Source organism: Cebidichthys violaceus, unplaced genomic scaffold, assembly GCF_023349555.1.
Source record: "Cebidichthys violaceus isolate CVI_PGR_0920_01 unplaced genomic scaffold, fCebVio1.0.p SCAF_12, whole genome shotgun sequence".
In the NCBI taxonomy this organism is placed as follows: Eukaryota; Metazoa; Chordata; class Actinopteri; order Perciformes; family Stichaeidae; genus Cebidichthys; species Cebidichthys violaceus.
This window is the reverse complement of record NW_027176285.1, coordinates 666,097-692,164: the sequence shown is the minus strand read 5'-3', so window position 1 is coordinate 692,164 and position 26,068 is coordinate 666,097. Positions and strand designations below refer to the sequence as shown.

General features: G+C 43.3%; 1 protein-coding gene across 1 annotated transcript; it reads right to left on the bottom strand.

The window, feature by feature from the left end:
* On the bottom strand, positions 1 to 26,068 carry gnaz (guanine nucleotide binding protein (G protein), alpha z polypeptide). Its single transcript, XM_068705784.1, has 3 exons — positions 25,748 to 26,068; positions 10,005 to 11,343; positions 1 to 2,154 (listed from the first exon to the last, which is right to left on the bottom strand). The coding sequence occupies exons 2-3, from the start codon at positions 10,725 to 10,727 to the stop codon at positions 1,810 to 1,812; spliced, it is 1,068 nt and encodes a 355-aa protein (XP_068561885.1). The 5' UTR covers positions 10,728 to 11,343; positions 25,748 to 26,068; the 3' UTR covers positions 1 to 1,809.

Here is a 26,068-nt window from a genome sequence, read left to right as displayed (position 1 = left end):
GAAATTTGCATAAGTTGTTTTATTCATAGTTATTGTCCTCTTTATACTTCTTTTTTAGTTGTTTTGTCTTTTGTTGAAGTGGACGTCCCGTCAAGTCAAGCCTGAAGCCCTTAGCTTAGTTGTTTGCACACCACCCTCTGAACTGAGAAGAAAGGGTAAGAGGAGTGGAGGGGGTTTCCTCCTTCTCTTTCTCTCATTTACAGTATCCCAACTCAACCTATATTTTCATTTGTTTGAACAAAGAGTGTACCTTACAGTATATTTACACATCATACTGACTGGCTGTTAAACAATTTCCACTTAGATAATGCAAGGAAGATTGAACTTTCACGATTTGCTTCTTGGTTTTCATGTTTTTCTACAGTCTTGTTGTCCTTTGATCCAGTTTTTCCTCTCATGCTAACGTTGCAGTGAGACTTTCCTTGACATTATTGTAATCATCATCACCCCTACCATAATCATCAATCATCATCATCATCATCATAACATCATATTTACCATTATTATATTGATATAACTCTTTTCAATAGATTCCTCTCTGACAACTGTACAATCGTACACAGTGTTTGACTTATATATATGTATATATATATATATATATATATATATATATATATGTATATATATATATATGTATATATATATATATATATACACACATATATACATATATATATATGTATATGTATATGTATATATATATATATATGGGAATATATTATTTAAACCTAAGAAAAAAGGAGCATAATCCCAAAGAAAATATATTAGTATCCCAAAGTAACAAAATCATGCATGTTTAAATGTATTTGTCCATAAAAAATAAAAAAGAATTAACATAATGGATGGGATCTGGTTTTATTTACAAATTGATCTTGGCACTGTTTTTTGTTGTCTCTTTGCTGGAAACTGGAACGATCATAAAGAATACTTTTGACTAGCGAGCTTAACACTCTCTTGGTATTATAAGTCAGTGACCTGCTATAAAAAGCAGCTTTGAGAGACATAATCTTTCTTTAAAACGCAAAAAAAAGATCAAAGATAGAGGGGAAAGAACGACATGAGTTGACCGGGAGGGAGAAACAGAAATAGTGTGTAGAAAATGTATTTCACTTCAGCTTTACACTGTGGCAGTTCCCCCTTCAGGTAGAAACCCTGTGACATCATGTCGAATGACATTTGTTTTTCCCTCAGATATACAGGCTCTCCCCACGCCTCATCAGGTGCACTCGCTGCTTATTGTTAAGGTGACAACCCAATAGAGAACATTGATTCTTTCAAAATTCTTCTTGTAAAGCAGCATTAATTGACTGTGGCAAATCAAATGAAGGAGACAAAAGTAACTGAGAACCACCAGTACAGACCTACTACCTGGAGTTTGGCAGGCAGGTAGGGGCAGCTGTCTAAAACCTCCAGTGTTACCTTGTCAAACAAGTGCTTGACTGTTGATCCAAAGATCTTTTGTGTGAGCAAACATAAGGATATGTGTTGGTGTGTGTGTGTGTGTGTGTGTGTGTGTGTGTGTGTGTGTGTGTGTTTGGGTGTCTCTGCATACTCATATTCAGTGCAAACAAATTGGGTAAAAACCCCATCTTGACCATGGCCCATCAGCTCTTTTGTTTCAACTGAAACACATAAATCTACAGTATCGTCCATCCCTGACCATCTTACTACCTCATTTCTTTTGCAGGTCTCTGTTGCACCTCTTCATAGAGATAAACTGTCAGGCAGACGGACAAGCCTTTTGTTTATCCAGCCCGGTGGCGGCCGACTGCTGCCAAGCGGCCCCCACCCCCCTGCCAGAATCGGGTCCTAGCACAGCCCAATGTACTTGAGATTGTTCTGGATGATCACGTCCGTGACAGCGTCGAACACAAACTGGATGTTGCTGGTGTCAGTGGCACAGGTGAAGTGCGAATAGATCTCCTTGGTCTCCTTGTTGCGGTTGAGGTCCTCAAACTGCCGCTGCACATAGACAGCTGCCTCCTCATAGGTGTTCTGACCCTTGTAGTCAGGGAAGCACACTGTCAGAGGAATGCGTTTGATCTTCTCAGCCAACAGGTCCTTCTTGTTGAGGAACAGGATGAGCGACGTGTTGGTGAACCAGTTGTTGTTGCAAATGGAGTCGAACAGGCGCAAGCTCTCGGCCATGCGGCTCTGTGTGGATGTGGAGAGAGAAAGGAAGAAGATCACACCGTGAGGACATTATTCCAGAAAAATGTAGTATTGACTTTGAAGCAAATGCAACCCAAACCAGCCAGCTCCATCACACAATCAAGGGGGGTCATGTAACCCAAGAGAGACAATTAGACCATGAGCGGCGTGGGTTGAGGGGGAAATGAAGACAGGAGAACGGACGGACTGACGGGCCAATGGTGCGGCTTCTCTGTTATGTCAACAGAGACTTGAGACTTGAGACACTTGAAGTCCTGCGTTTGAACTCTCTGCACATTCTCCTCTGAAACTGCTGATTACTTGTTTTTACCGCTATACCGTAAAATGATCAGTGGCAGAAGGTGACTTTACATCTCGCTACTGTGAATAACTGAAAATGTGACAATAACTGTCATATATGAACATGTGGATGGATCACACGGAGGCAGAGACTGCTGTGTGTTTACGCTGAGGACAGACTGCTGTAACGCTCTCTTCCAGTGTGCCTCAAATACTGTTTTATTCTTCAGCCTCAACTTCATAAATTAATCTTAACAAAGGTCCTCCATATGTTGATGCATTATCATTTATAGCCCGCAGGGCCACATTGTTGTTTCACAATAATGGAAATCATCTGTCTGCCATGTCCTGCAGAGATAGGAGCTACACAAAAGATAAAGCAAGGAAGAGTACAGCAGCAAGAATGTGATGCAAAACATTACATTACATAATGGCATTAGCATTAAATCAGACCTTTAACACTGTTCCAATACTTAACATGTATTTATTTTTTTCATTTGATTCTACTGCATGCAGGACAGGACATAACAAACAAAGAATTGGTTTTGTATTGGGGCATTCTGTTGGTTTTGGTACAGAAGAAAAGTGTGTGTGTGTGTGTGTGTGTGTGTGTGTGTGTGTGTGTGTGTGTGTGTGTGTGTGTGTGTTGATTTGCATGTATGCATCCGTGTGCTTCGGTACAGTTTGACTCATGTGACGCTGAATGTATAAGAGAAAAGAAAGTTGATTTGTTCATGCCAGCTGCTGGCATGTGGCGACTGGCCAGCAGCTTGTGACTGGGAGGCTGTCAGATGGAAGACTGCTGTTTGAAAGGTTACAGAAACAACATGGTGCTCTGAGCAAATCACAAGATCTGCACAGCATGAAAACAGATACCGAGGATTAGACGATCATAGTGCAGATTCAAAGTTAGCCTTCATCATTCAGTGTTGTAAGGGCACTATTTTTGGAAAATGATGAAAAAAGCCTACAGTTATGAGAAAACAAAGTTGCATGTTACCCTTATATGTTTTTACATCAGCTCATTTAAGTCCTTGTTATAATAGATTATATAGAAAAACATAGTGTGCCAAAGTAGCCCCTGTAATAAATACGTCCCTGAAGGGACAAAGATTTCCAAGAACACACTGAAGATATTGAACCACAAGTGCTGCAAACTAAGATGCTGTAAACCTTTTCTCCAAAACCACCTTTTGTCCTTTTAAACAGCTAAAATGAGACAACACTAAGGCTTTGTTCACTACAAATTGCAAAAGAATGTGTCTGTAGATCCCCGCTGCCCTGGTCGTCATTCATTCATGTGTCTTCCTTTCCCTCACATGTTGTTAGCCTCACACTGAAGCATAAGCTCTCCTTTCTGTATAAGTATGTTTCCCCGGGGACTAAGACTGGCCCCTAAACATTGAACACTGAACGCATAGTCATGTCTGGCTGTTTGACCTCACTCCTCCACGCAGGCTGTGAAAACAAGAGCTCAGCTGCTCAGAGGCTACGGCAGGAGACTAGTGTCACCTGGCCACTACGGCGCTCCTACAGTCAGACATTCTTAATGGTGAGGAGGAGGAGGAGGAGGAGGGGGAGGAGGGGGAGGGTACCACCTCAGAGCACTAAAGCAGGCAGACTACCTTCCTTTGCTTCAAACACACACTGGTACACAAACACACACTTCTCTCCCCCTCACCTCTCCTTGTCGGAGTAGACCAGAGGCGCAGGCTTTAATTAAGCTTAAGTATTAATGAAGAAGTCGCTCCTTTGTTTACCATAAATACAAATCACTTAAGTGTATAGCGTCCCTTCCTAAGTCATTAAGGTTCATTTCCAATGCCAGGGTCTTACAGGAAGTAGTGCTTTGCTCTTATCTAGCGAGATGATGTTCTCTGTCACCATGTTTTCTTTGTGTTTTCCCTCTCTGTTTAATTACTAATATCTATGTGGCAGCAACACCGCCGGGTTTAGATTTCAAGGCAAACATTAAACGCATTGGTACACAATAGAACATAATAATATTCTTGCGCTAGAATCTCACCAAAATCACATGTTTTGATTATCAGCTTAGAATTAGAATTGTGTATGATTGCCTGTGTATTAAGGCAGGCGTGTTCTCTAAAGTGTCGCACTACATCTTCAGACTCGAGGTCGTCTTAGAGCATTTTAGTAACATTTAAAGCTAATTGAATCTGAACAACAAACAGTAAATAAATATAATAAATAATATTGTGCTAGTGTGTAAAATATTGGCAAAGCTTTTTTTTCACTTGGTGTGTCCTTGAATTCCGTTTCCTGGAAAACTCTTTCTTTAAAAACACCATTATGTCACATGAAGCAATTCCATTACATGCTAGTAATACCTTTAATAAGCCATTAGGCGGTTAAGATGCTGCAGCTCAGGGAGGAGAGTATTCCTGAATACCTTCTGAGACGGCAGTCTGACACCTTCCTCTGTTTGAAGGGACCTGATGTGATTTAAAGTCAGCGATCGGGGAAACTGTCCTTTCACCTTCACATCAGTTCATTACTCTGCTGAGGCTTAAGGACAGAGCGCACATGACAAACGTTGACATGAAATCATGAGACACCCGTGATTCATCTCCACTCTTGTGTCTTCCATGTGACGGGTAATTAATTCCTGTTTTTAGAGATTAATACAAAAATAATTGAGACAATAGAAATAGAGCTGACACTGCAGTCTGTGCCTGCCTTGATGTTTGGCTAACACCAGCTTAAACAAGCGCTGTAACCTCACAGCCAGGCTTTTCATTTTCACCTCACACACACAGGATCTGCTGCAGTGGCTCAGCCTCAGCCATTGCATACAAACCTGCACTACACATTCATGATGGTGCACCCACAGACGGTCACGCAGGCACACAACACAAGCGTGCACACATACACCTCATATCTATTCTCTCCAGCGCCGCTGTTTGTTGCACAACCCCCCCCCCCCCCCACCCCCCCACCCCGCCCCGCCCCGCCCCTCTCTTCTTCCCTGCTCTCCCCTTCTCATCCTCCCTTCCCTAGTCACAGCTCACTGTCAACAGCGCAGGATTAGGAGCATTTGACTGGCCTGTTGCTAAGCAACTGTAGCCCAGGCAACCGATTCATTATGAAGACAGGGATGGGACAGGGAAAATGCATCAGGGAATGGGTTGATGGGTAAATGTTATACTGTAATTATTATGGTGTGTTTTGTGTCTTGTGTGAGCTGGAGCATTGAAACTGAACCGCCGTCGACGTCGTCAGAAGAAGTTTGTTTTCTGCTCCTGTTGTTGTTGTTGGAGATTTAGACCACGAAGATAATCATTGGACACAACAAGTCCTTCTTATGAAAGCGACACCTTTTCCTTCAAAGCAACGCTTTTCTATACGTGTGACTGTTTTCGGAGCCGTTAATGAGCGATCACCGTACATATAATCCCTGTTGTGCTTCATTCTAACACGTTAACCAAGAGTCAGACGTTCACTTGAACTCAACCTGATGAGTCACCTTTGGTCCAGAGCGTTGAATCAGTGACTTGTTTATGCCATTGGACATGATTGACTGAGTTGTGTTAGGAGAGGTAAAGGAAAGTGAAGGTTCACGTGAGAACAGGAGCCATTCATTAACAATCTCTGTATATGCTGTACAACAGCTCTACTGCAAATGTATACAACGCTTCTGAGAAGTTCCTTCACAGAAGGGTTAACCGGTAAATGTGTCAAGGCCATACCTCGACAATACCGTCTGATATGGTCTCGGCTGTAAAATCCAGTTTGTTTATTGTTCACCCTAATAAATACGAGTTGCAGTTTAGGTTATTTTCTAAAAGGTTAGCTATCTTGCAGAAGGAGATGGTCATGTTTTTGTTCTTTTTTTAAACATCTGCTCAGTTATCTCCTCTTCGTACGATCCGACCAAACAGAAGGAAAACATTTTCTTAGAAATATGTACACATTTCCCCTGAGATCCGCCTGCCTACTATCCTGCTATTCATTCTCATTCTTGCTCTACTTAATAATTGTCAGTATCTGTTTTCTGGAACATGGAGGTACGTTGCCTTGTCTGTGTTTGCAGCTTTGAGGCTGACATGTTCTCTGCCTCACATACTGTGGGCCTCTGGATATATTTGAAGCATTGTATTTTGTAGGTATTGCATATTAATTTGTTTATCCGTATATTTACTAATCTGCTGAATTTTCTGTACCTCTGCAGCTTGTTAGTATTCTTCTCTCTCTGCACCAGAATCAGGGTCAGTCCTTTGCCCTCACATTGTACTGACCTTCATTCCTTTAGTATTAAATGATGCTTAACCCAATTTAATAGAAACCAAATTGGGTTTCACTGCCGGTGTTTTCTCTTGTAAACCTTGTAACCAGACACAGATACAAACACTCTTCTTTTCCTGGCGTTGCAGATTGATGTAGCATGTAGAGGCTAGACGATGCGTTAGGTAACAGCTGTTCGGCAGTGTGGCGTCAGCTGACTGTGGTTATAGAAGCGGACGGCTCCAATGTGCAGGAATTCACTAAGGAGCCGTCTGTGGATGCTGAAGGAACCTCAGCGACATCGCTGCACTTCATCAAGTAACATTCAGATTCAGACTACACTCAAATGTAGAATTGCTGCTGCATTATGCCGTCTGCCTGATGGTCCTGTTCATTCATGAAGGCGTGGCCTGATGTCCAATATGGCCACCGTGATGTGGTGCAGGTAGAGCTGTCTTTCACACATAGGGCACAGTATAAATGTTCAGCCTACGTTACAAATGACTGTAACATCTCAGCCACGGCATTAATTAATGTGTTTCTATGTTACCGTATGAGAGCTTTGTCACTGACGTGTTGAAATGTACATATTGATCCAGCATTGCTGTGGTGCGACTGCACTAGACTAAACACACGCCTCATGCTCAGTGTGCTGTTTGATCATCTCTCCAGGTCATACTTCAATACGCTGTGCATCCTGATACACTTCTGCACATGTTCTATCCATCCATTGTATATTATTATCATTTTAATTGTTCTTGGGGGCATTAAGACACTTTCACATCTGTCACATCTGTTAAGTTATATAAGATATAGCCTTCTATTTATAATGCTGGCTTCACATGCGCCCGACAAAAGGTTTTCCATTCATTCTTGACTTGATTATTTAACAACACGTGTTTCTTTGTCTTGAAAGTTGTAAATATTAGATTTTGCTTATGTTGTGCTATTGCCATGGTGTTGAAGCTGCACTTATTGATTTAACATATTTCACACAGTTTAAAACCAATGTCTTTAAACCAAAAGAATTGAGCTCATTGCTGAAAAAATACAATAGCTAATAACAATATTAAGAATTTTAGCCTCCGAATTTCAAGACAAGTATAGCTGAACATTGAAAAGAATGAAGAACATTGTCGGTGCACAGTTTTGGCAACTGAGTGTCTGTCTTCAAGCAATGCACGGTGCGCACACGGCCATAAACATGGCTGCATGCTGCTATATGCTCGCTGTCCCTCAAATGATTGCTCAGCAACGGCACGCTTTTCGCTTTGCTTTTGGTCTCACAGTAAGGTTTCTGTAGAATGTCTTCCACTGAATAGACAACAAGCTAGCCTTCCTCAGTGCCCATGCAAGAAAACCATCACTAGATTAACTCACGATATGTTATCTGTTGCATGTTCTCATCTGTAATTTTGACAAGTACAACACTTCGATGTTGCGCAGGGTCAGCTGATTGTGCTGATTGTGCTGATGACTGCATGAGAATAGCTTGAAACAGAGAAGGCAACATGTTACAGTCTGGCCTCAGAAAATCACAGCCAGTATTAATGTTACTTTGTCACAAGTTTGCCATTGTCCAACTGAAGACATCGCGGTGTGTTCAAAGAGAACGTCTGCTTCACGTGTTCAAACACACAGACTTGTAACGGCAGTCATTAATTCAACCATGAACATGCTTCAGAAGAAATCATATTCATAGTTGGTTCTGCAGCAGGGTGGCTGCTCTAATTTCAGGAGGTCTTTCTTTCTGGTACTTTTGATCCATTGCTGAATGTTCTTCCTCTCCTGTCTTAGAATAATACAAGTTGTGTTTTTTCTAGCACCTGTGAACTCCCATTGCTCCACAGTGCCTTCACAATCTGCTAAATCTCACAGGTACAGCCTCACACTTTATTATGTGAACTCAATTAACACCATACTGCATTTTTCTCCTCAGACTTTATTTTTAACCTGTAAACCTAATTGATTTTGTGCTATAACCCAGCGTGGTGTACTCCCTGTTTCATCAGGGGAACCGATGAATTATCAGGCCAGTTCAGTTACAGGAATGACAAAGTTTCCTCTGTTCTCAAGTTATTTCTTGTGTATAAAGAGGTGTAAATAGATATGGAATCTCTTTAGGAAAGAAATGTGATCATGTCATGCAAGAAATAGAAAATGGACCCCTCGTAGCTGGTGCAGCCTAAAAAAGTAAAATTGTATCTATTGTTGACCTTCCATTGTCAAAAAGGCAGTTAAACAAGCAATAACGACCCGACTATTCCAAAACAGTCAGATAACAGAACAGATACGCTAATCGTTCAAATTCCACAACCATGAAGGGGAGATAAGAAACGCCGGCCACTCTCATTCACACAGATTTGAAACAGTTTCACTACTGAGAACGTGTTTCACCCATTTTGACAAAATCAGTCCATTCATGCCTCCAGCCAAAGAACTCTGGATTATGACCATTAAATGTGAATAAGACTTTCCCAACTGTTTATTAGACTAAACTGATGAACAGTAGAGGGATGACATTAGGTAGTGATGTTCTTATGAATGAAGTGGTACTGGATACCTTTGACCCCTAACTTTGTACAGATTCAAAGTTTTACCCAGTTGCATTCTGTAGCTGTAGACCTAAACTTAGTAGAAATGATGTTAACACTCCGTTTGTTTAGGTCTGTTTTCCTTCTTTGATGATAAGCTGTTCAGCAGTTTGGTGCTTCAGGAATCTCTCAGTCAGCTAAAGATTTGTTCCCACCAAAGTAAACATACAGTGGAAATGTAATGTACTTGATCCACTTAGTGAAATGCTGGGGAACAATGATGTTTTTAATTCCTAATTGCTGCGTCTAAAATTCTAACACTCTTTCCTTCATTAAAATATTATTTTAATTTAAAGTAACCATCAAACAACCCAGTTTCCAAAAAGGATTTTGGATAGAGCCATTATTCATTTCAAATTAAATTCAAAATAGAAACGTGAACGACGCGATCATTATCTTAAGTAATTGCTTTGACAGAAATCTAGACACCAAGGTTATTGGTATCTAAGATCTTGAGTCAAATAAATGTTAAATTGGTCTCACATAAGAGATATTTTCTCCCCACTTAAAAATGATCTCAACAGATTGTGAGAAATATTGGTCACACTTCTACTCACGAATGGTGTAAAAAGCTAATAAGAGAGAGTATTTGTGTAATTTGTGCTGATTGGGTTGATATCTGACCTGTGTGTGCAAGCATGTGTTAGTGCAGACACGTGTGCATGTGCATACATTTACTGTGAAACTGTGGGCCCTTTAAAGAGAGATCGTTCTTACCGTCTGGTTGTCCTCGTAGAGCTTGAGGTCATAGCCACTTAGCTCGACACAGAAAATGATTGCAGTCACGCCCTCAAAGCAATGGATCCACTTCTTTCTCTCCGAACGCTGGCCGCCCACATCCACCATCTTGAAGGTGAGCTCCTTGAAGGTGAACTTGTTCTCCACGATGCCGGTGGTCATGTCGCGGGACCGCAGGATGTCCTCTACAGTTGGGATGAACTCAAGCGCAGAGATGCGGTCCAGGTCATTCAGGTAGTAGGCAGTGTTGTCCTCTAGGTGGTACTCATTGGATCGTTGAAAGCACTCCTGGACCCCTGAGTCAGCCCACAGGCGCTTCATGACCCCCTGCAACTCCAGAGTGATCTCCCCTTTGCTCTCCGCTGGCCCTGTCAGGGCAAAGAGCTGCACAGCGTCGTAGGCGCGGTCGGGATTGTGAAAGTCGATCTTGAGGGTGGTGAGAGCGCGGATGATGCGGGTGAGGGAGTCGATGGCATTGTACAGGATGAGGGGCTTGTACTCCTTGCAGGCCTCCAGGTTGAAGCCTCCGCTGTGGATGATCTTCATCTGCTTGACGATGGTGCTCTTGCCCGAGTTGCTGGTGCCCAGCAACAGTAGCTTGATCTCACGCCGCTGCCGCTGACTTTCTGAGCGCAAGTGGCGGTCGATTCGCCGCGAGCGCCGCGCCGCCTCCTTCTCCTCCGAGCTCTGACGGCATCCCATGGTCCTCCACCACGTGGTGAGCGCAAAGGAACTCGTGCTGCTGCTTGATGGGAAAGCAAATTACAACGAAGTGGTGACCTAAAAGGAGCTAGTGGACGAGTTGGAGAGGGTTTTCACTAAAGGTAGGAACGTGCCGGTGAAGAGGCAGACGGAACTTCACAACCGACCAATTTAACACTAGACAGGAGAGCCACCACACTGAGGAGTGGCTCAGGAGTATTTCATTCTTTTTGTTCAGGGGCAGTCGGTGAGTCCTGTGTGGGCAGAACCCAGACTTGTGGGATGCCCACACAGTGCCTGGCACTGAGGGTTGGACTGCCTGCTGAAGCCAATGGAGCCGGGTGCATAGCAGGGGCTCCCCCTGATGAAAAGCTCTGGACGGTAGCTGGGGAACGTTACGTATGTCAGTAGACAACTTGTTTGGGCTTGATGCGTGAGAATAGCAAAGCCCCCTCACTCTCCTCCCACATGGCTCTCGTGGTGCGTTGCACTCGCTTGGCTTCTGCAACCGTCCACCTCAGTTCGATGTTGGCCTGTTTTGTTTGAAGTTCCTGGTAAAATCTTCTCCGCTTCTTCTGTGGTGTGATATCTCCCCAGCAACTGAAGGGCTGCGAGTCTGCCAACACAGAAGACGAACAGAGAAGAGAAATGAATACAACATTCAAGACAAGTGAGAGCAGTTTCATCACTCTCCATTACAGCAACAACGTATTAAAAGAAGAGTTCAACATTTTGTAAAATATTCGCTTTCTCTTGGAGATAAAAGGATCGATCCCACTCTTATGTCTCTGCGTTAGATTAGGTAGTTAGCCTAGCTTAGCATCAAAGCAGGGGGGAAATAGATTTAGAAATATCTTGACCTTCATCTTTACACCAAAATCTGTGCTCAGTCCAGCAACCAGCACTCTGCATAGAAGGGCTTGCTGGATGGATAAACCACAAATTGTGCCATTCAAACAAACCAGTGAGCATTGGTGGTGCTGGGAAGCATATTTTTCAACTTTGGAGAACTTGCTGTGAGCCCACTTCCAGTCTTTATGCTAATTGCCTCCTGGCTCTAGCTCTGCATTATCACACCGACATGACAGTAACACTGATCTTCTCATTTCAATTTAATGAGTGACAACAGAAAACATATGACATGTGATTCTGTATCCATAAAATGTAAATCGAGTGATCAGCAATGAAAGCCTGAACAGTCACATGCATACTGACCTGCTCACTTGCCATTCAACCATTGCCATGCTACCCGTGTTCTGTGTACGCTGCCTCTTGAGATCTCTGCTCCTAATAGTTACACTCCTCAGCAGTCCTGTGTTACCATAGACCCTGAACCAATGCAGATCTCAGCTCACCACGCCCAGACATTTAACACCACCGCACACACGGACACTCATTACATACACAATCAAGGTCAAACAAACGCATGGCAACAGACCGGGGAGAACACACTCCTCTGTTTGAAAGGGAACGGCTGCAGGATTAACACGACACACGTGTTTCCTCGTAACCAATGGCATCTTCCGCCGCTGACTGTCGTACTCTCAGGGATGCTCAGCTCAATGCATCAGGTGATATGCTTATTTACTATCACAGTGGAAAATAACAGGCTTGAGCCAGCAGGTACACTCTCACGCTTTCATTCCCTGTAAAGCCTCCTTTCCTTGCCCAGATATCTGTGTCGTTATCTTTACGATTGTATAAAAAATTCTGCTTTCCTTCAGCTCCTACTTTCATATATTAGCTGTTCAGGAGGCAGATCATTTACTTTAATAGAACAAATACTGAATCATAATACGTTTGGGGATTGAATTCAAATAAAATACTGTCTTATAGGATATGATGAATGTAAAGCAAAAACAAATTTGGAGCAGTGAATGCCTGTGGGAATTTGTGATAAATAGATGCACATCGAAACAAGCTGTATGCTATTGGCTGAGTAACAAATGTGAAATCATACTGTGGCCTAGTTTGGTTGGTGGAACTATATTCTGCAGACCTGTCAGAGAGAGAGAGAGAGAGAGAGAGAGAGAGAGAGAGAGAGAGAGAGAGAGAGAGAGAGAGAGAGAGAGAGAGAGAGAGAGAGAGAGAGAGAGAGTGTCTCAGAGCTCGGTGAGTGAGGTCCACTCTTCAACTGACGGAGAGGACAAACAGAGCAGAACAAAGCCATAACAAAGCATCACAACACAAACAGAGTGCAGAGCATTGTTTCCTGGCTCCAGGCACCTGACTTCCCTCTCAAAATGGCATAGCAGCCAAACCGGTTAATGCACATCACTGATTCTGAGAGCCTATGAAACACATTAAAGCTGCGTGTGAAGTCAATTTGCTATTTCACAAATATGCAACACTTGCACATCCGCACTTTTTGAAGTCACACCACTTTAAATAATTGCTAAGGAAGTAGTGTACCGGCAGCGCAAAATCAGTGTATGTTATTATCAAATAAAATGTCTATTATTAATACTCCGCATGCTGACCGACACCCTAATAACTGGAACATAACACAGAATGAGAAAACTAAAAAAAGCCTGAAACTTAAGTTTTTAATAATTAAAAAAAAACAAATTAAGAAAATGCCTACAGGATAAAAACATGCTTAATCTTTGTTGAAATAGCTCTGAATGTCAGCAACAACGAATAATATCTCATCTCTATTCCACATGACGCCTACAGTGTCATCATCTTTACTCATTAAGGATACATTTCCAGGCTTACCTCCTCTGGCAAGTCCTATCTATCCTCATATATGTCAAAGCGTCCTCCAGAGAAAAAGGTGTTACGAGGACACCTGTGCTACCTTGGCTCCGGTACGAAGAAGAGGCGTGTCACTTTAAGAGTAAGTGAGTGGAGGTAGAGCCGTGGGGGCCGCAGAGAGAGGCCAGCATCTCAATGTGCCGTGAGGGCCGAGGTAACGTGATAGCCCAGATCAGACCGAGCTTGGTCACTCTCCTTCGCAGCTCCTGCTGCACACGACCCACCGGCTCTCCCTCCAGCTCTCTCCCAGGTGCTTACCTCCTATTATTAATTTACCATGCTGCAAATAATTACAACCCCGCTCTTTATCAGAGATGAGTACATGTAGCCACGGTGTGTTTCTGTTGCACAACAGTCTCTTCCTACCTGTTGCGGTTGTTGAGTCCACAAAAATGCTATTAAAATTAAGGGTCAATCACATTAGGTTGAGTGGTGATTTCAATCCATCAGCGGCTCAATGTAATTGCTCACACGAAAGTTGCTGGAAGAGAAATGCATTGTATGGTATCTGCAGATGCCAGTTTGGACAGTGTGAATACACTCTCAAAGATACAAATCTCACATCGACGACCGAACACACACAGGAGGCACCGATGTGTTTAAACGGTGTGGATATTTGAAGCCACTCGACACCTGAGAGGATGAGAAAACCTGGTGGTCGATTCGATTCAAACAACCACCCAAAGCACAATTTTCAAAAAGAAAGTCTCCAGGTACAATAAACTCGGTGTTCCAGGTCAGCAGACATTGTTAAACATATGTAGAGCGTTCAATTGTGTCTCATAGAAGCTATTTTAAAGAGCTACACAAGCGTGCTAAATCCATTATGTGTTGCTGTGAAATCAATCCCACCGTGTGCCGCTGAAGACGCATCATTTAAATCAAACCACATCTAATTTCAGAGGAGGAATGGAACAGAAATGCTTGTGATGCTGCGGTGCAGCGGTGTTCTGCGCTACGAGTCCCACTTCTGCTCAGGTGTGTCAAAGATGAGGAAGAGCAAATGCAGAACATGTATTTATTCCAATGAACGAAAAGCAAAAGTCTGAGAAAAGAAAGGGGGAGAGGTGCGTGTCTCTTTTAGTCCTGGTGTAATGCTTTATGAATGAGGCGGCAGGTGTGTGGTCAGCAGTCTTGCATTTCAAGAGAGATGGGCTGAGGCGTTCCAGAGGGAATAACCCCGCAGTCGACAGGCAGTAGGAAGAATACTGCACTTCACGAACATCTGCCGTCATAAATAGCCGTTGTCTTCAGCGGGGGACCAGCAAGTAATCATGTTTCTCATTTATTAACCAATTACCCATTTGCATCAAGACCAACTTGAGCAAGAAAATTGCCGATTTATCACAGCTAAGCAGGCCAAGGGCTCGGCACGTGTTGGGAAAGACTGAACATAACTCGGTGGAAACCTATATGGCCGTGAATGTGTTACAGCGATAGTTAGTGGTCGTGTCTATAGAGTGAATTCCTGAATCTTTAATGTTCATCTGTAGCGGTCCCGGTAATACGTGTTTACACGAGCACATAACTGATGGCAGACGAAGGCCACTGCAAGGCCTAATGACTCAGCTCAGACACTGCCATGGATGTAAAAACAAAAGGGACATTACACAGCAGGAAAGAAATGCTTTGAAGACAGAACACATGGCAGCACACTCTTTCAATTTTTGTCAGGCTTCTGGGGAATCGTATGCTCACACTGCGAGCCCTGTTCTCTTTAGACGAGATAGTAATAGGTGAGTAATACTGAGCTAAGTCATGCTACTGACTTACAAACTCCTGAACAAATAAACACAAATTGTGCTGTGGGCACACAGACTACTAGACCATAATCCATTATTGTCTGCTCTGACTGCAGTCCATGTTCACTTTAAAGGTGCAAAGTGTAAGATATGACCGGAAGGGAAAACATAAACTCCCTGCAACGTGTCGTGATGTGTTGGGAGCTGTGACTCCCGTTAACTCCCGGTTCTACAGAGAATGTAAAAGCAGATTAACGTTAACTTTGCATCTGTTTTTACAAACGCTTTATCGGTGACCAACGACCCTCTCTTCTTCAACATTTTTGGGAGCAAAATGCGGCCACGTTGTTCATAAAAGCAAAGGGGCAATTCGCATTGCCTCATAACGTTTCTTGGCGTCTACTGGCAATTTGTCCAATGGTGCAACTCACTGTTAATCACTCTCTCACCAGGTAAGTAAGGGACAGACTTTCACATTTATAATCCTGGCCCCGCTTTGCTGTGGTCCAGTCAGAAATCATGCTGGCGCTCATCCAGCATTGTCATTAGGATTATGCAGGAAGGCATACGTATGGACAATTTAACCCCGACTATCCAGAACAGTCTGGTGCTGTGGAAAGGTGACTGTTTGATGACTGAACAGTAATTTATATCCATATGCGCCATGGGTTAGCAGACCTACTGAACCGTATGTGTTGCCATCATGTATCACGTTTTCCCAACAGGCCACACATTGTGTAGTAAACACGTTCTCATATGAATAATAAGCACAATGTATCTCTAGCCTACTGATGGATGCTAGCATTGCATAAAGGAACATTCCAGCAGTTAGACTCCCTCCAGCAAACCAACATACAGTACATGCACAGAAAACACAACAGCTCACATGCCTCACAATCAGCTGCACAGCGCTCATGCTGTCTCAACCAAAGGCAACTGTGTTAGAGACTGGGAGGTCGCTCCCTGCTTCTGACTAGCTTCACCCTGACAACCCCACAAAAAGAGGTTACTGCAAGACTTACGGCTGTCTGGTCGGTGTCCATATACAGTGCTAGAGTTTTACTGGGATAGAAGAGAGTGATTCTTACAATAATATCCGAAACCCCAGGAGTGAAACGGTAGCTAATCCCCAGATCTGCTATAAATCCTGCTATTGTGTCAAGATTAAGCAGTTAGAGTAAAACGCCGTTCAAACCTTTCGGCCGTGTCGGATATTTATGAGCTCTGTGGCAACTGTCAAGACCAACTCTATATGCGATCTGTCAGTTCTGTTTCGCAGCCTTTGTTTTCAACAAAAGACAGACATGATTGTTGGTATAATTTCCACACAGGGCAGTGATTTGAAATGCACCGGGGAAGAGGCTGCTGAGCCTGTAGGTGGAGGTCAGGGCGACGTTCACAGGTTTGGGTAGATCGTTGGAGCTGTGTTGTTGTTATTGAGCTGCAGCAGCAGCACTGCACACCTGCTCAACTGAAATGTCCATGGGCATTAGCATTTCTTTGAAAGAAATTTAGACAGTGGCGGTGACGCTGTTGACAGTTGAAACAAACTTTCAAAATATCATCTGAAACAGTACAGAGGAGCAGCACTCCTTTAGGAGCAGGCTTAAGTTTAACTTTAGTGTGATGCCTACAAAGTAATGTCTGTGCAAAGGTAAGATTTTGAATATTGATACATACAAACACTGCTTGGTTGGTCAGTGACAAAGCGATAGTCTGGAGGCTGTAATCATTGGAGGTTTGTAAATATGTGTACGGGGGCAGACATGTTCTCTTAGCTCTTGTCTTTTTAATAAAGCACTGTAGCTGTAAATATTCCAATTTGCATATTTTGAAAGAAATAACACCCCAACGTATTTTTTATTGTGATCGTGACTGATCATTGAATTAATAAAGGGAACCACCTCGAAACAATGAATTGTACAGCTTGCTTGAACTTAATCCAATGAACTAAATGAATAAAAGCAGAATAATCGAGGAGAACAATAAGCCTTTCACAGAGGAGGACAGGGGTGGGGTCATCAAGCAAAAGCAAGCGATTGCAACATTACATGAATTAATCTGAAAGTGCACGCCTTTCATTAGAAAGAAATGTTGGATTTTACTTTCATTTTGAATAAAGATTCAATTTTAGACTCAAGACATGAGGTTTCAATCTTTGCATTGCTGAACACTGGAGCGCGGTGTGTGTGTGTGTGTGTGTGTGTGTGTGTGTGTGTGTGTGTGTGTGTGTGTGTGTGTGTGTGTGTGTGTGTGGCTGCTGGGCTGCACATGACTCACATCAAGTCTTTAGAGCTTAAACTCAGTTTGAGTGAGGTAGATACCCAACAGACAGAAATCCGCTGGGATCATAGTGTGTTGTAGTTTGATCCAGGTTTATAGTTTGCATGTGAACATGTGGACAAAATGATTATGGCCATTTACACATTTTCCTGATAAGATATGCATTGATGTTACCTTAAAGGTGTCTCCAACCAGACAATTTGACAAAATGAAAGTGGTGGAGAGATACATGAAGCATTGTACATCCCCAAGAACAGACATTGTTTATGGTCCTTTAATAAGGTTTCAGTCGCCGCTGTCATCGCCTCTATTACAATGACGCCGTAGACGAAGGGCTTCTTGTGTTTGGATACTGTCGTCTTTGTATGAACGTTGTTTTTGGCACCTTTACCTTCTCTGTTCTGACTGCTACCAGCTGTGAAGTCCCATGAACAGTTGCTGTGGACTCTGACGAAGCGGCGGTCTAGGTTTCATCTTTTACCGACTGATACGCTCGCATCGCCGATGAGACACTCACGCCTTTGTCATTCCTCATGAAAATAGTTCATTTTTGCCTTTTATTGCTCTGGCTATTTCCTGAGGTCATTGTCAGATCTGGTGCGCGCATGCTAGTCTGCTCACATGGTCTAATGTTAGAGCGTCACAGCCACTCGTTTCATTTAATTGTCAACACTAAACAAAGGACAAAGGAAGGATGCAGCACAGGGACCATATTAAGTATTTGATGAACTTGATGATCTGGTGACTCATTATATTTTAAGTTATAAGAAGGTAAAATTGTTCCACAAAGTTGTCGTTCTGTTTCTGTGATAGTCTCACCAGTGCAACACACTGGGATGGCCCAATCTGAGATGACTGTAGGATGAGAGTACTACTATGTTTCTATGTGGTGAACAGTGTTGAAGCTGTCTGTTTGTCTGTCTTCAGCTCTTGCACTTACTGTCTTTTCTCTCTGTCTGTTTGTCTTCCATCTCGATGAGTGTAATTCATTATTATTATTTCTTAATCATGGTGGGGAGGGAGGGAGGGAGGGAGGGGAAGGTTTTACCATGTAAACATATTCAATATGTGACTCGTATGCATTTTAAGACTGGAGATAAGAAACAGATTTTTTTCATGCATGTAGATTTTAAAGGCTGCAGCTATGATCCAGAATGACAAGAACATTTCTCATCAAAACAATGATGCTATAACTGATTACGTCTCATTTAACTCAACACTGAAGGTGGAATCTTTGAATCTGAAATAGAAACAAAGTTAAAAAGCAACATTGACAAATGACCTAGACCCAATTCAAGCAGTTCTATCACCCAGTCTTCTTCTTCTTTTTGTACATGAGTATCCTACTTAATCACACTCTCTTGTCTTATCCTGACGTTAATCTATTTAGGCCTACTGCCTCAGAGTAGAGCCAAGAGGAGTCTTAAATCAGTCGCGCTCCAGCTACTGGAAAGAGTACTAGTGATGTGACCAGTCTGGCAAGGTTTCCAGGAATTCCTACATCTAGCAGCTTATACTGTACGCCATGGGAGCTGTTGATAAGATGGAGCTGGCTACTTTGGCGATTATAATCTTAATCTGTCAAAATCCTTTTACCACAGTAAACGTGGGAACCATGAATGGTTAAAAAAGGGTGGTTGTTTTACCACACTAACTAAGAGCAAGTGGGTAACTTTCCAAGGGACAGAAATAAGCTGTACAGTAAGTCATAGGTGGGTGATCTGCAGGGTTAGGGTTTCCTAAACTGGAACTACAACGATGTGGAATCTGGGATAAAAGTCAGACAGTCAATTTCATGCTTCTAACAGCAGAATGGTAGATCAATATCAGCCAGTTGCGAGCACAGATCCTGCTGATATCATCATATCATGTGATGCTCCTAGTAGCCTAATAACTGAAATGCATGTTGTTGTTTTTTTGTGCATCTCTCAGTAAAATGAAATAAATGAAGTCTTCCAACCAAGAAGGCCTGCGTCTGAGTGATGAGTCAGAGCTCTGTGGTCTCCACATCCTACGTCAGAATCATATGAGATATAGGTCGCAGGCAGAGTGATCCTCAGCACCATTCAACAGTTTGCACCATTTTGTGCAAGATTTAGCCTTTGAGCCCAAGAGAAGTGCGTCCGGACTGGCCTACTTTCCCTACAATAATCCAGTCCATTTTCCAACACTGAACCCGGTCTCCTTGTATGTCATCTGTTCTTGAGAATAGCTAATGAAAAATGAACAAGCAAGGGACCATGTCATCCAGGCTGAACAAGAAAACCTAGTTAAGCACATAGACTCAGTGAAGACACATTTAAATTGGCTGTCAAAGAGCCTCAAGAATGAGGCTGTCAGCAAAAGCGTGTCTAGGATTTCTCTACCAGAAGACTCCTGGGGGAATTTTGAAAGCCTCTAATGTCATATAGCACCTTCGCTTCATATGTCAGGAGACATTGTATCTAATGGATTTCAAAATTGATGTTGTCATTATAGTAAGGGACCATCAGACGTCTTTTTTGTTCTTGTAGCAAAGCTTTTAGGTGAACTCAAAATCTCGGGAGATCAGTTCTGTGTAGCTTAATGAAAACTACATTAACTGGTATTAATCAGTACTTTCGAGATGGATCAAATGACTATGTGATGTAGAATTGGTTGAAATCGTGGAGAATTATTACCCTTCTCTGCAGCTCTACAGGGCTTTATAGCTTTACAGCCTCCTTTAGCAAATTGTCATGGTTCTGTGTCCTGCATATTTACTGTTAACACAGGCTTCTTTGCAACAAAAAAAAAGAGAGGAAAAGCCTTGTAACAAAATGGTAGACAGACAATGTGAACAGCTGGAGAAGAGAGTCAAACAGCCTGCAAAATATGTTGGTGGGGACCAAAGCGGAGGTAAAAAGAGCAGTGGATACTGGATTCATGGCCTGTAAATATGACTCCAAATGAATGCTAATGTTGCTCCGTGTCTCCTGGATGTGAGAGTAGACAACTGTACAGCAGCGATATGGTGGTCGCTGGCTAAGGACACTTTGTGCACCTTAGTGGCAAAAAATGGAACAATGCAGCTTTAAGAGAAACGCTGTTCAGGACATCTATAGCATGCATGAAAGCGTGTCACATCGTCTTTTTCCAGCGATGTGACTCTACCTATTCATTATAGATGGACCAAATCATCTGGGACTTGAAGCTAAATCCAATATGAGCTCGTAAATTATCTGTCATTCGCGTTATCAAAACAAATTCCATAGTAATATAATTATCAAACCCTGTTATTGTGAACCCTTATTTTATGCCTCACAATTGTTTGTTCAACATTTCGTGCTATCATGTCATCGTCATTGACATGCTGTCCTGAATGCAAACTTCATAGAATGTTGCCTGTATACTGTACACATGTGAGGACACTGCTCATTCACCATGAGAAACAATGATGGGCTGTGTTCTCCTCTCGACTCCGCCACAACAGTGGGCCGCTTGGAGTCGGGGTGGGGGTCAGGCCTCCGTATGCGAGATACTTTTTCGTGATAATGCTCCGTTTAACGTTCCTGATCTCAATGGATGTGTTCCCCTTTCTCCAATCCAGCGGGTCACACTGAGTCACAAGGCCGGCCGGCGATGACAATGGCATGTTTGTGCGCAGGCTGAGCTCTGGGTAGGCTGTCTGATGCGAAGGGATAAGATGGCACAAGGTGGACACTAGAGTCTTGTGTTGTCACTGATCGACACACAAATGTGAGCACACGTGTGAGTCTTTGGATATCTGTCTGAACGGATCTTGTGCTGCTGGTGCTTACAGATGTTTTTCTGCCTTCATACTTCCCTCACTATATCACCTAGATCAAAACCATTCAGGTTAGTACTATAAGCAGTCTAATCTTCATTCAAACCCTCCAACGTAATATTCATTTGGGTCATGACAGATAAGATAAACGCTTTCTGCAACAGAAGGAAATTGTGGGAAACGGACTCTTTCAGGCTTTGTACAACACACAGACATTATCTGCAGTTGGGACAGCACACGCACCAGCCATTAAACCACATTACCGGCACTGTACAATAAATGCTATAAGGGACAGCGATGAAGCGGATGCTAAAAGGAATAAGAGTGAAATATCTAACGTACTGCAGTAGGGCGGTTGCCCCTGCAGAGACTTTGCAAGATTTAAACCAAATGATGAAATCACCATCCGAAAAGGCCACACCTATACTTTAATCAAATGATGTAGAATCTTGCTCTATTGCCAAGATCCAACTGATGCCAGCCAACAGCTGAACGGTTCTATGTTTACGGGATGAGCGTGTGGGTAGGGGAGAGATATGACAAAATGGCACCTGTACAAACAGGGAAAGGCAATTATACTGCATGTTAAACACAGGAAATCAGAATTGATTTATCTACAGCAGTGGACTGCAGAGGTCACTGACATGCACCACCAGCTTTAATCCACTTTCGGGTACTTTCTCTGGAAAAGCAGACCGGCCCTTATCAAAAGAACCTAATTGTTGTGCTATAAACGTTACGTTGTCTCTAAGAGAGCCTGTAGTTTTCACAGAATACATGCAGGCTTATACGTGCGTCCATGCACACACACACACACACACACACACACACACACACACACACACACACACACACACACACACACACACACACACACACACACCGTTCGTTTCTTTCGGTATAGACCAACATCCCTTACCAGTATGTAGTAGGCCATACACCCCCCCCCCCCCCATCCCTCCCTCCCTCTCTTCCACCTCCTTGTTGTCATATGACCGCTGTTATGTGTGTGCAATGGAACACAACGTTGCTCTGTTAGTCCCCTCTGCTCTGCCCTCTCACATTTGAGTGCTGTAAGTAAGGCCTCTCACTCAGGAGCACAGACAGGCCCCTGTATGTGACTAACAGCAAAGATTAGAAAGGAGGGCAGAGAGAACGACAGGGATGAATTCAGCCCAAAAAAAACCCCAAAACATACTCATTAACAGAGCCCCGCCCGGAGATTTAGTTTGATTCAGCTGACAGCTTTCCTCACTGATGCTTTACTGTCAAGTCCTCTATTAGTCCTCTCTACATCTGTGTCTGTCGAAAAGACGCGTCTGCCAAACGGTGTCTCCTAGTCGTTTGTGTGGAGACGACACTTTGTCCCTGTACCTGGCAAGGATTAAAGACCCAAAACAAACACGAATGCTGAGCCAGCTGAAACGAAGCACTGCCCTGTCTGAATGTACAGAGTGACAAAGCAACTGAGAGATGTGAACTTCATGGACCGCCGTGGTTTTAAAGGGTATTTCATCGCCTCTGCAAGATCACTCTCAATGTTAAGTCCCACTACCACTAAAGAAAATGTATATGAAGTGGTTAATTCTGGTGCTCCCTCTCCAGGAAAAAAGTGACATCTTACATTAATCATTTTATTAAGTAGGCTGCCGAGGGAGCTGTGTTTGGCCCCCTTGGTACTTAAGTGTAATAGAGCTGAGTTTAATTGTCCAAGTCGACTGTGTGCTCACCTAAAAGGTGTAAGATGGCTGAAAGTGCACCGGACGGGGACATTGGCCTCCTCGGTGCTAGAGCTGCCACCTCAACAGCCACTGTCACTTTAAAACCACGTCTGTCCCCGCTGTCCCCTGCCATTATGTCACCCAGTGGAGTGGATGTAGCAAGTAACAAAGGAGGTGGAAGGAGGTCAACTCGGCATAGGTTCTGTCACACTATTGCTCTCATTTGTACATGCATAGAGGCTGCATGAGCGGCAGCATCCTGCATATTACCATTTAAACAAAGGAGAATAAATAGATCAGCTGTTGATGCTGTCCATGCTTCATTTATGTGACGTTATTCCACTGGTTTAAGAATTCATGTTGAGGTTTGTGTATTTGGCTTAAAAAAACACTTTATCAAAAGTCAGACCAATTGTATTTCTTCCTATATTAGGTTTAATATTAGGTTCAAGCAGTATGACATGTTTCAGTATGTACGTGTGTGTGTGTGTGTGTGTGTGTGTGTGTGTGTGTGTGTGTGTGTGTGTGTGTGTGTGTGTGTGTCTATGTAAGCATGTGATTAACCTTCATATTCCCCACTGGACCTCGTCATCCATCATTTCAAAGCCAAGGGCATTAGTGATCTCTGACACTTTTTGACAGCTTGCAGAAGAAAACTGAAAATCCAACAGAAATAATGATTGTTGATTGGAGCTTTTGTCCCGGCGGATGTGACCGTGGTTTGTCTTCTAGTGGTGGACGAGCTGCTGAGACTGTAGAGGGGAACACGGTCACAACTGGACAAAATCAACAAAGTCACTCTGAGTTGTGGGTGAATAAACGGCGACACACTGTCTTCACTACAACATGTTGTTTGCATGCAAACCGTTTATTGTTGCGCACGCAGTTCAGATTGTGGCTGTGATATTACAGGCCACTGCTGTTTTCCTCCAAGTAACTGACATGGAAGCGACATGACGTGCATCTTCTCTTGAAATGGCATCATGAAGAATTAAGTATCTGCACATTTTGGTAACCGCCCTAAATCACAACTCAGTCCCTTTGAAGTTTTAATGAAACCAATGCTGCACTGATTGCACTGACAACAATACATCACTTCACTGCGCTTTCAGTCGTCTGTACTTGAAAAACACATGGATAATTAATTCATTTGATGTATCCACATTGGTAATTTGAGGTCAGAAATAAATAAAGCATGATCTAGATGAAGTTACACTTCCTAAAAGATATGGTGCTTCAATATGTGCGTATCTGAATTCCATAATGTCAAGCTTTTTCTTGATGACTAACAGTAAATTCAACTTGCAAGCAACCCACAAAGGCTTATTCCAATCTGTCAGCATTACTCTATGACAGCAATCAATATTCCCATCCAGTTTAATTGCGTTTTATCGCAGACCTGAATCGGGCAACATTACACACGTTCAGCAAAAGTGTCAATCCACTCCTGATCCATTTTGGTATCAGTAGTGCTCAAGAGATAAGGGCATGGTGGAATTTATCCACCATCTTTGCCTTGATTCACAGATGTCTCTGGTGCTCGATGTGAGCCGCTGGAACTATCACAGGCACATCCAGCGGGTTCTTTCTTTTTCTTTCACATGCTCAGAGAAGCGCTGTGTTTCTATACCGACATGAAATTATCACGGTCTTTCCCCCTCTCTTTCATCCAATCTGTTCCAAATCTTCTCTTTCCTTCATTCTCTCTCTTGCTCTCTGCTGCATCAACCTCCGCCCCTCTGCCCCATTTGCCTCCCTACTGTTAAACCCCCCCAGCCCCTCGACCCCTCCCTGCACTGGTTCTCTCTCTCTCTCTCTCTCTCTCTCTCTCTCCCTCTCTCATGTAACACAACACACACACATACAGTACGCACAAATACACATGCTCTCCTGATGCTGCACAACCAATCCCAACCCCCCATTGAACACAAATACAGGAACACTCTGTTAAAGATATGAAAGATTATTGAAACAGAAAACGTCACAAATGGTAATGAACACGCTCTGCTCTCCCCCCTCGCCCCCCTCTCACCGTTAAGATTTAACATTCACAAACAGACACAACTTGACCAAATAAATCCCAGCTGGAGATTGTTAATGAATGGTGAGGTAAAGAACAGCAGACAGAAAGCTCAACTCAAACCCTTCAACGCTCCTGTGCTGCTGTCAAGCCACGATTCGCTCGCTTATATCTCAGTGCCTGCAAGCTTCGTGGGATTTGTGCACTTCCCACTGCAAATTCACAATCAATATCCCGTGAAGCCAGTTGTAAGTACTGAACACCTGATAGTGTGCTTTTACTCTCTCATTTCCCCTCTTTCCATTTCTTAGCTTATGGCCTGCACAGACAGACACACACACACACACACACACACACACATCTTTGATGGATCCTTCACTTGTCCTACATACAGTAATTACATGAACTAAGCATTCAGATAAAAACATTCTCTGCGGATCGAGGATGCTCCGGGCAGATGATGAGTCAAATTGCAAGCATAAGATAGAGAGCAGCGTCCGTTGGCACAGAGCTAGCAGGGTGGAGGAGGGGACTGGACAGGCTGCCTGCCTTGGTGCCATCTCTGAACATCACCTTCCCCATTTTATCAGCAAAACATACTCGCCCTCGACAGAACGACTGCGATGAAATGGCATCTTGCTCCTCCACTGTGTCCAAACCACACCAGCCTTGCGGTGATTACAAACCAAGAAGAAGAAGCTTTGTGTGTGTTTGAGAGAAGTCAGGCTTACCGTGTTCACAAGCCAGCATCCATTTACAGAGGATACTGCAGACAAGCCCTTACAGGGAGAGAAAGGCTCTGTGCAATCCACCTTTAGTTCTGCTGCTTCATCTTCAAATCTTCCTCATATTCACAGGGTCACACACACTCAAGTACATCTCTCTCTCTCTCTCTCTCTCTCTCTCTCTCTCTCTCTCTCTCTCTCTCTCTCTCTCTCTCTCTCTCTTTCAGCACCCCACTTTCTCTGTCTTATTAACGTCTGCGTTCTATATCCTCTCTTGTTTGCTCCAAGGCAGTTGAGACACTGCAGCGATGGGGGTGGAGGGCGTGT

Excerpts from the sequence above, each read along its gene's own strand:
- gnaz (XM_068705784.1), bottom strand. The coding sequence starts at position 10,727 with ATGGGATGCCGTCAGAGCTCGGAGGAGAAGGAGGCGGCGCGGCGCTCG. Across the intron at positions 2,155-10,004 it reads TCTACGAGGACAACCAGACG|AGCCGCATGGCCGAGAGCTT; the intron begins GTAAGAACGATC and ends ACATCCACACAG.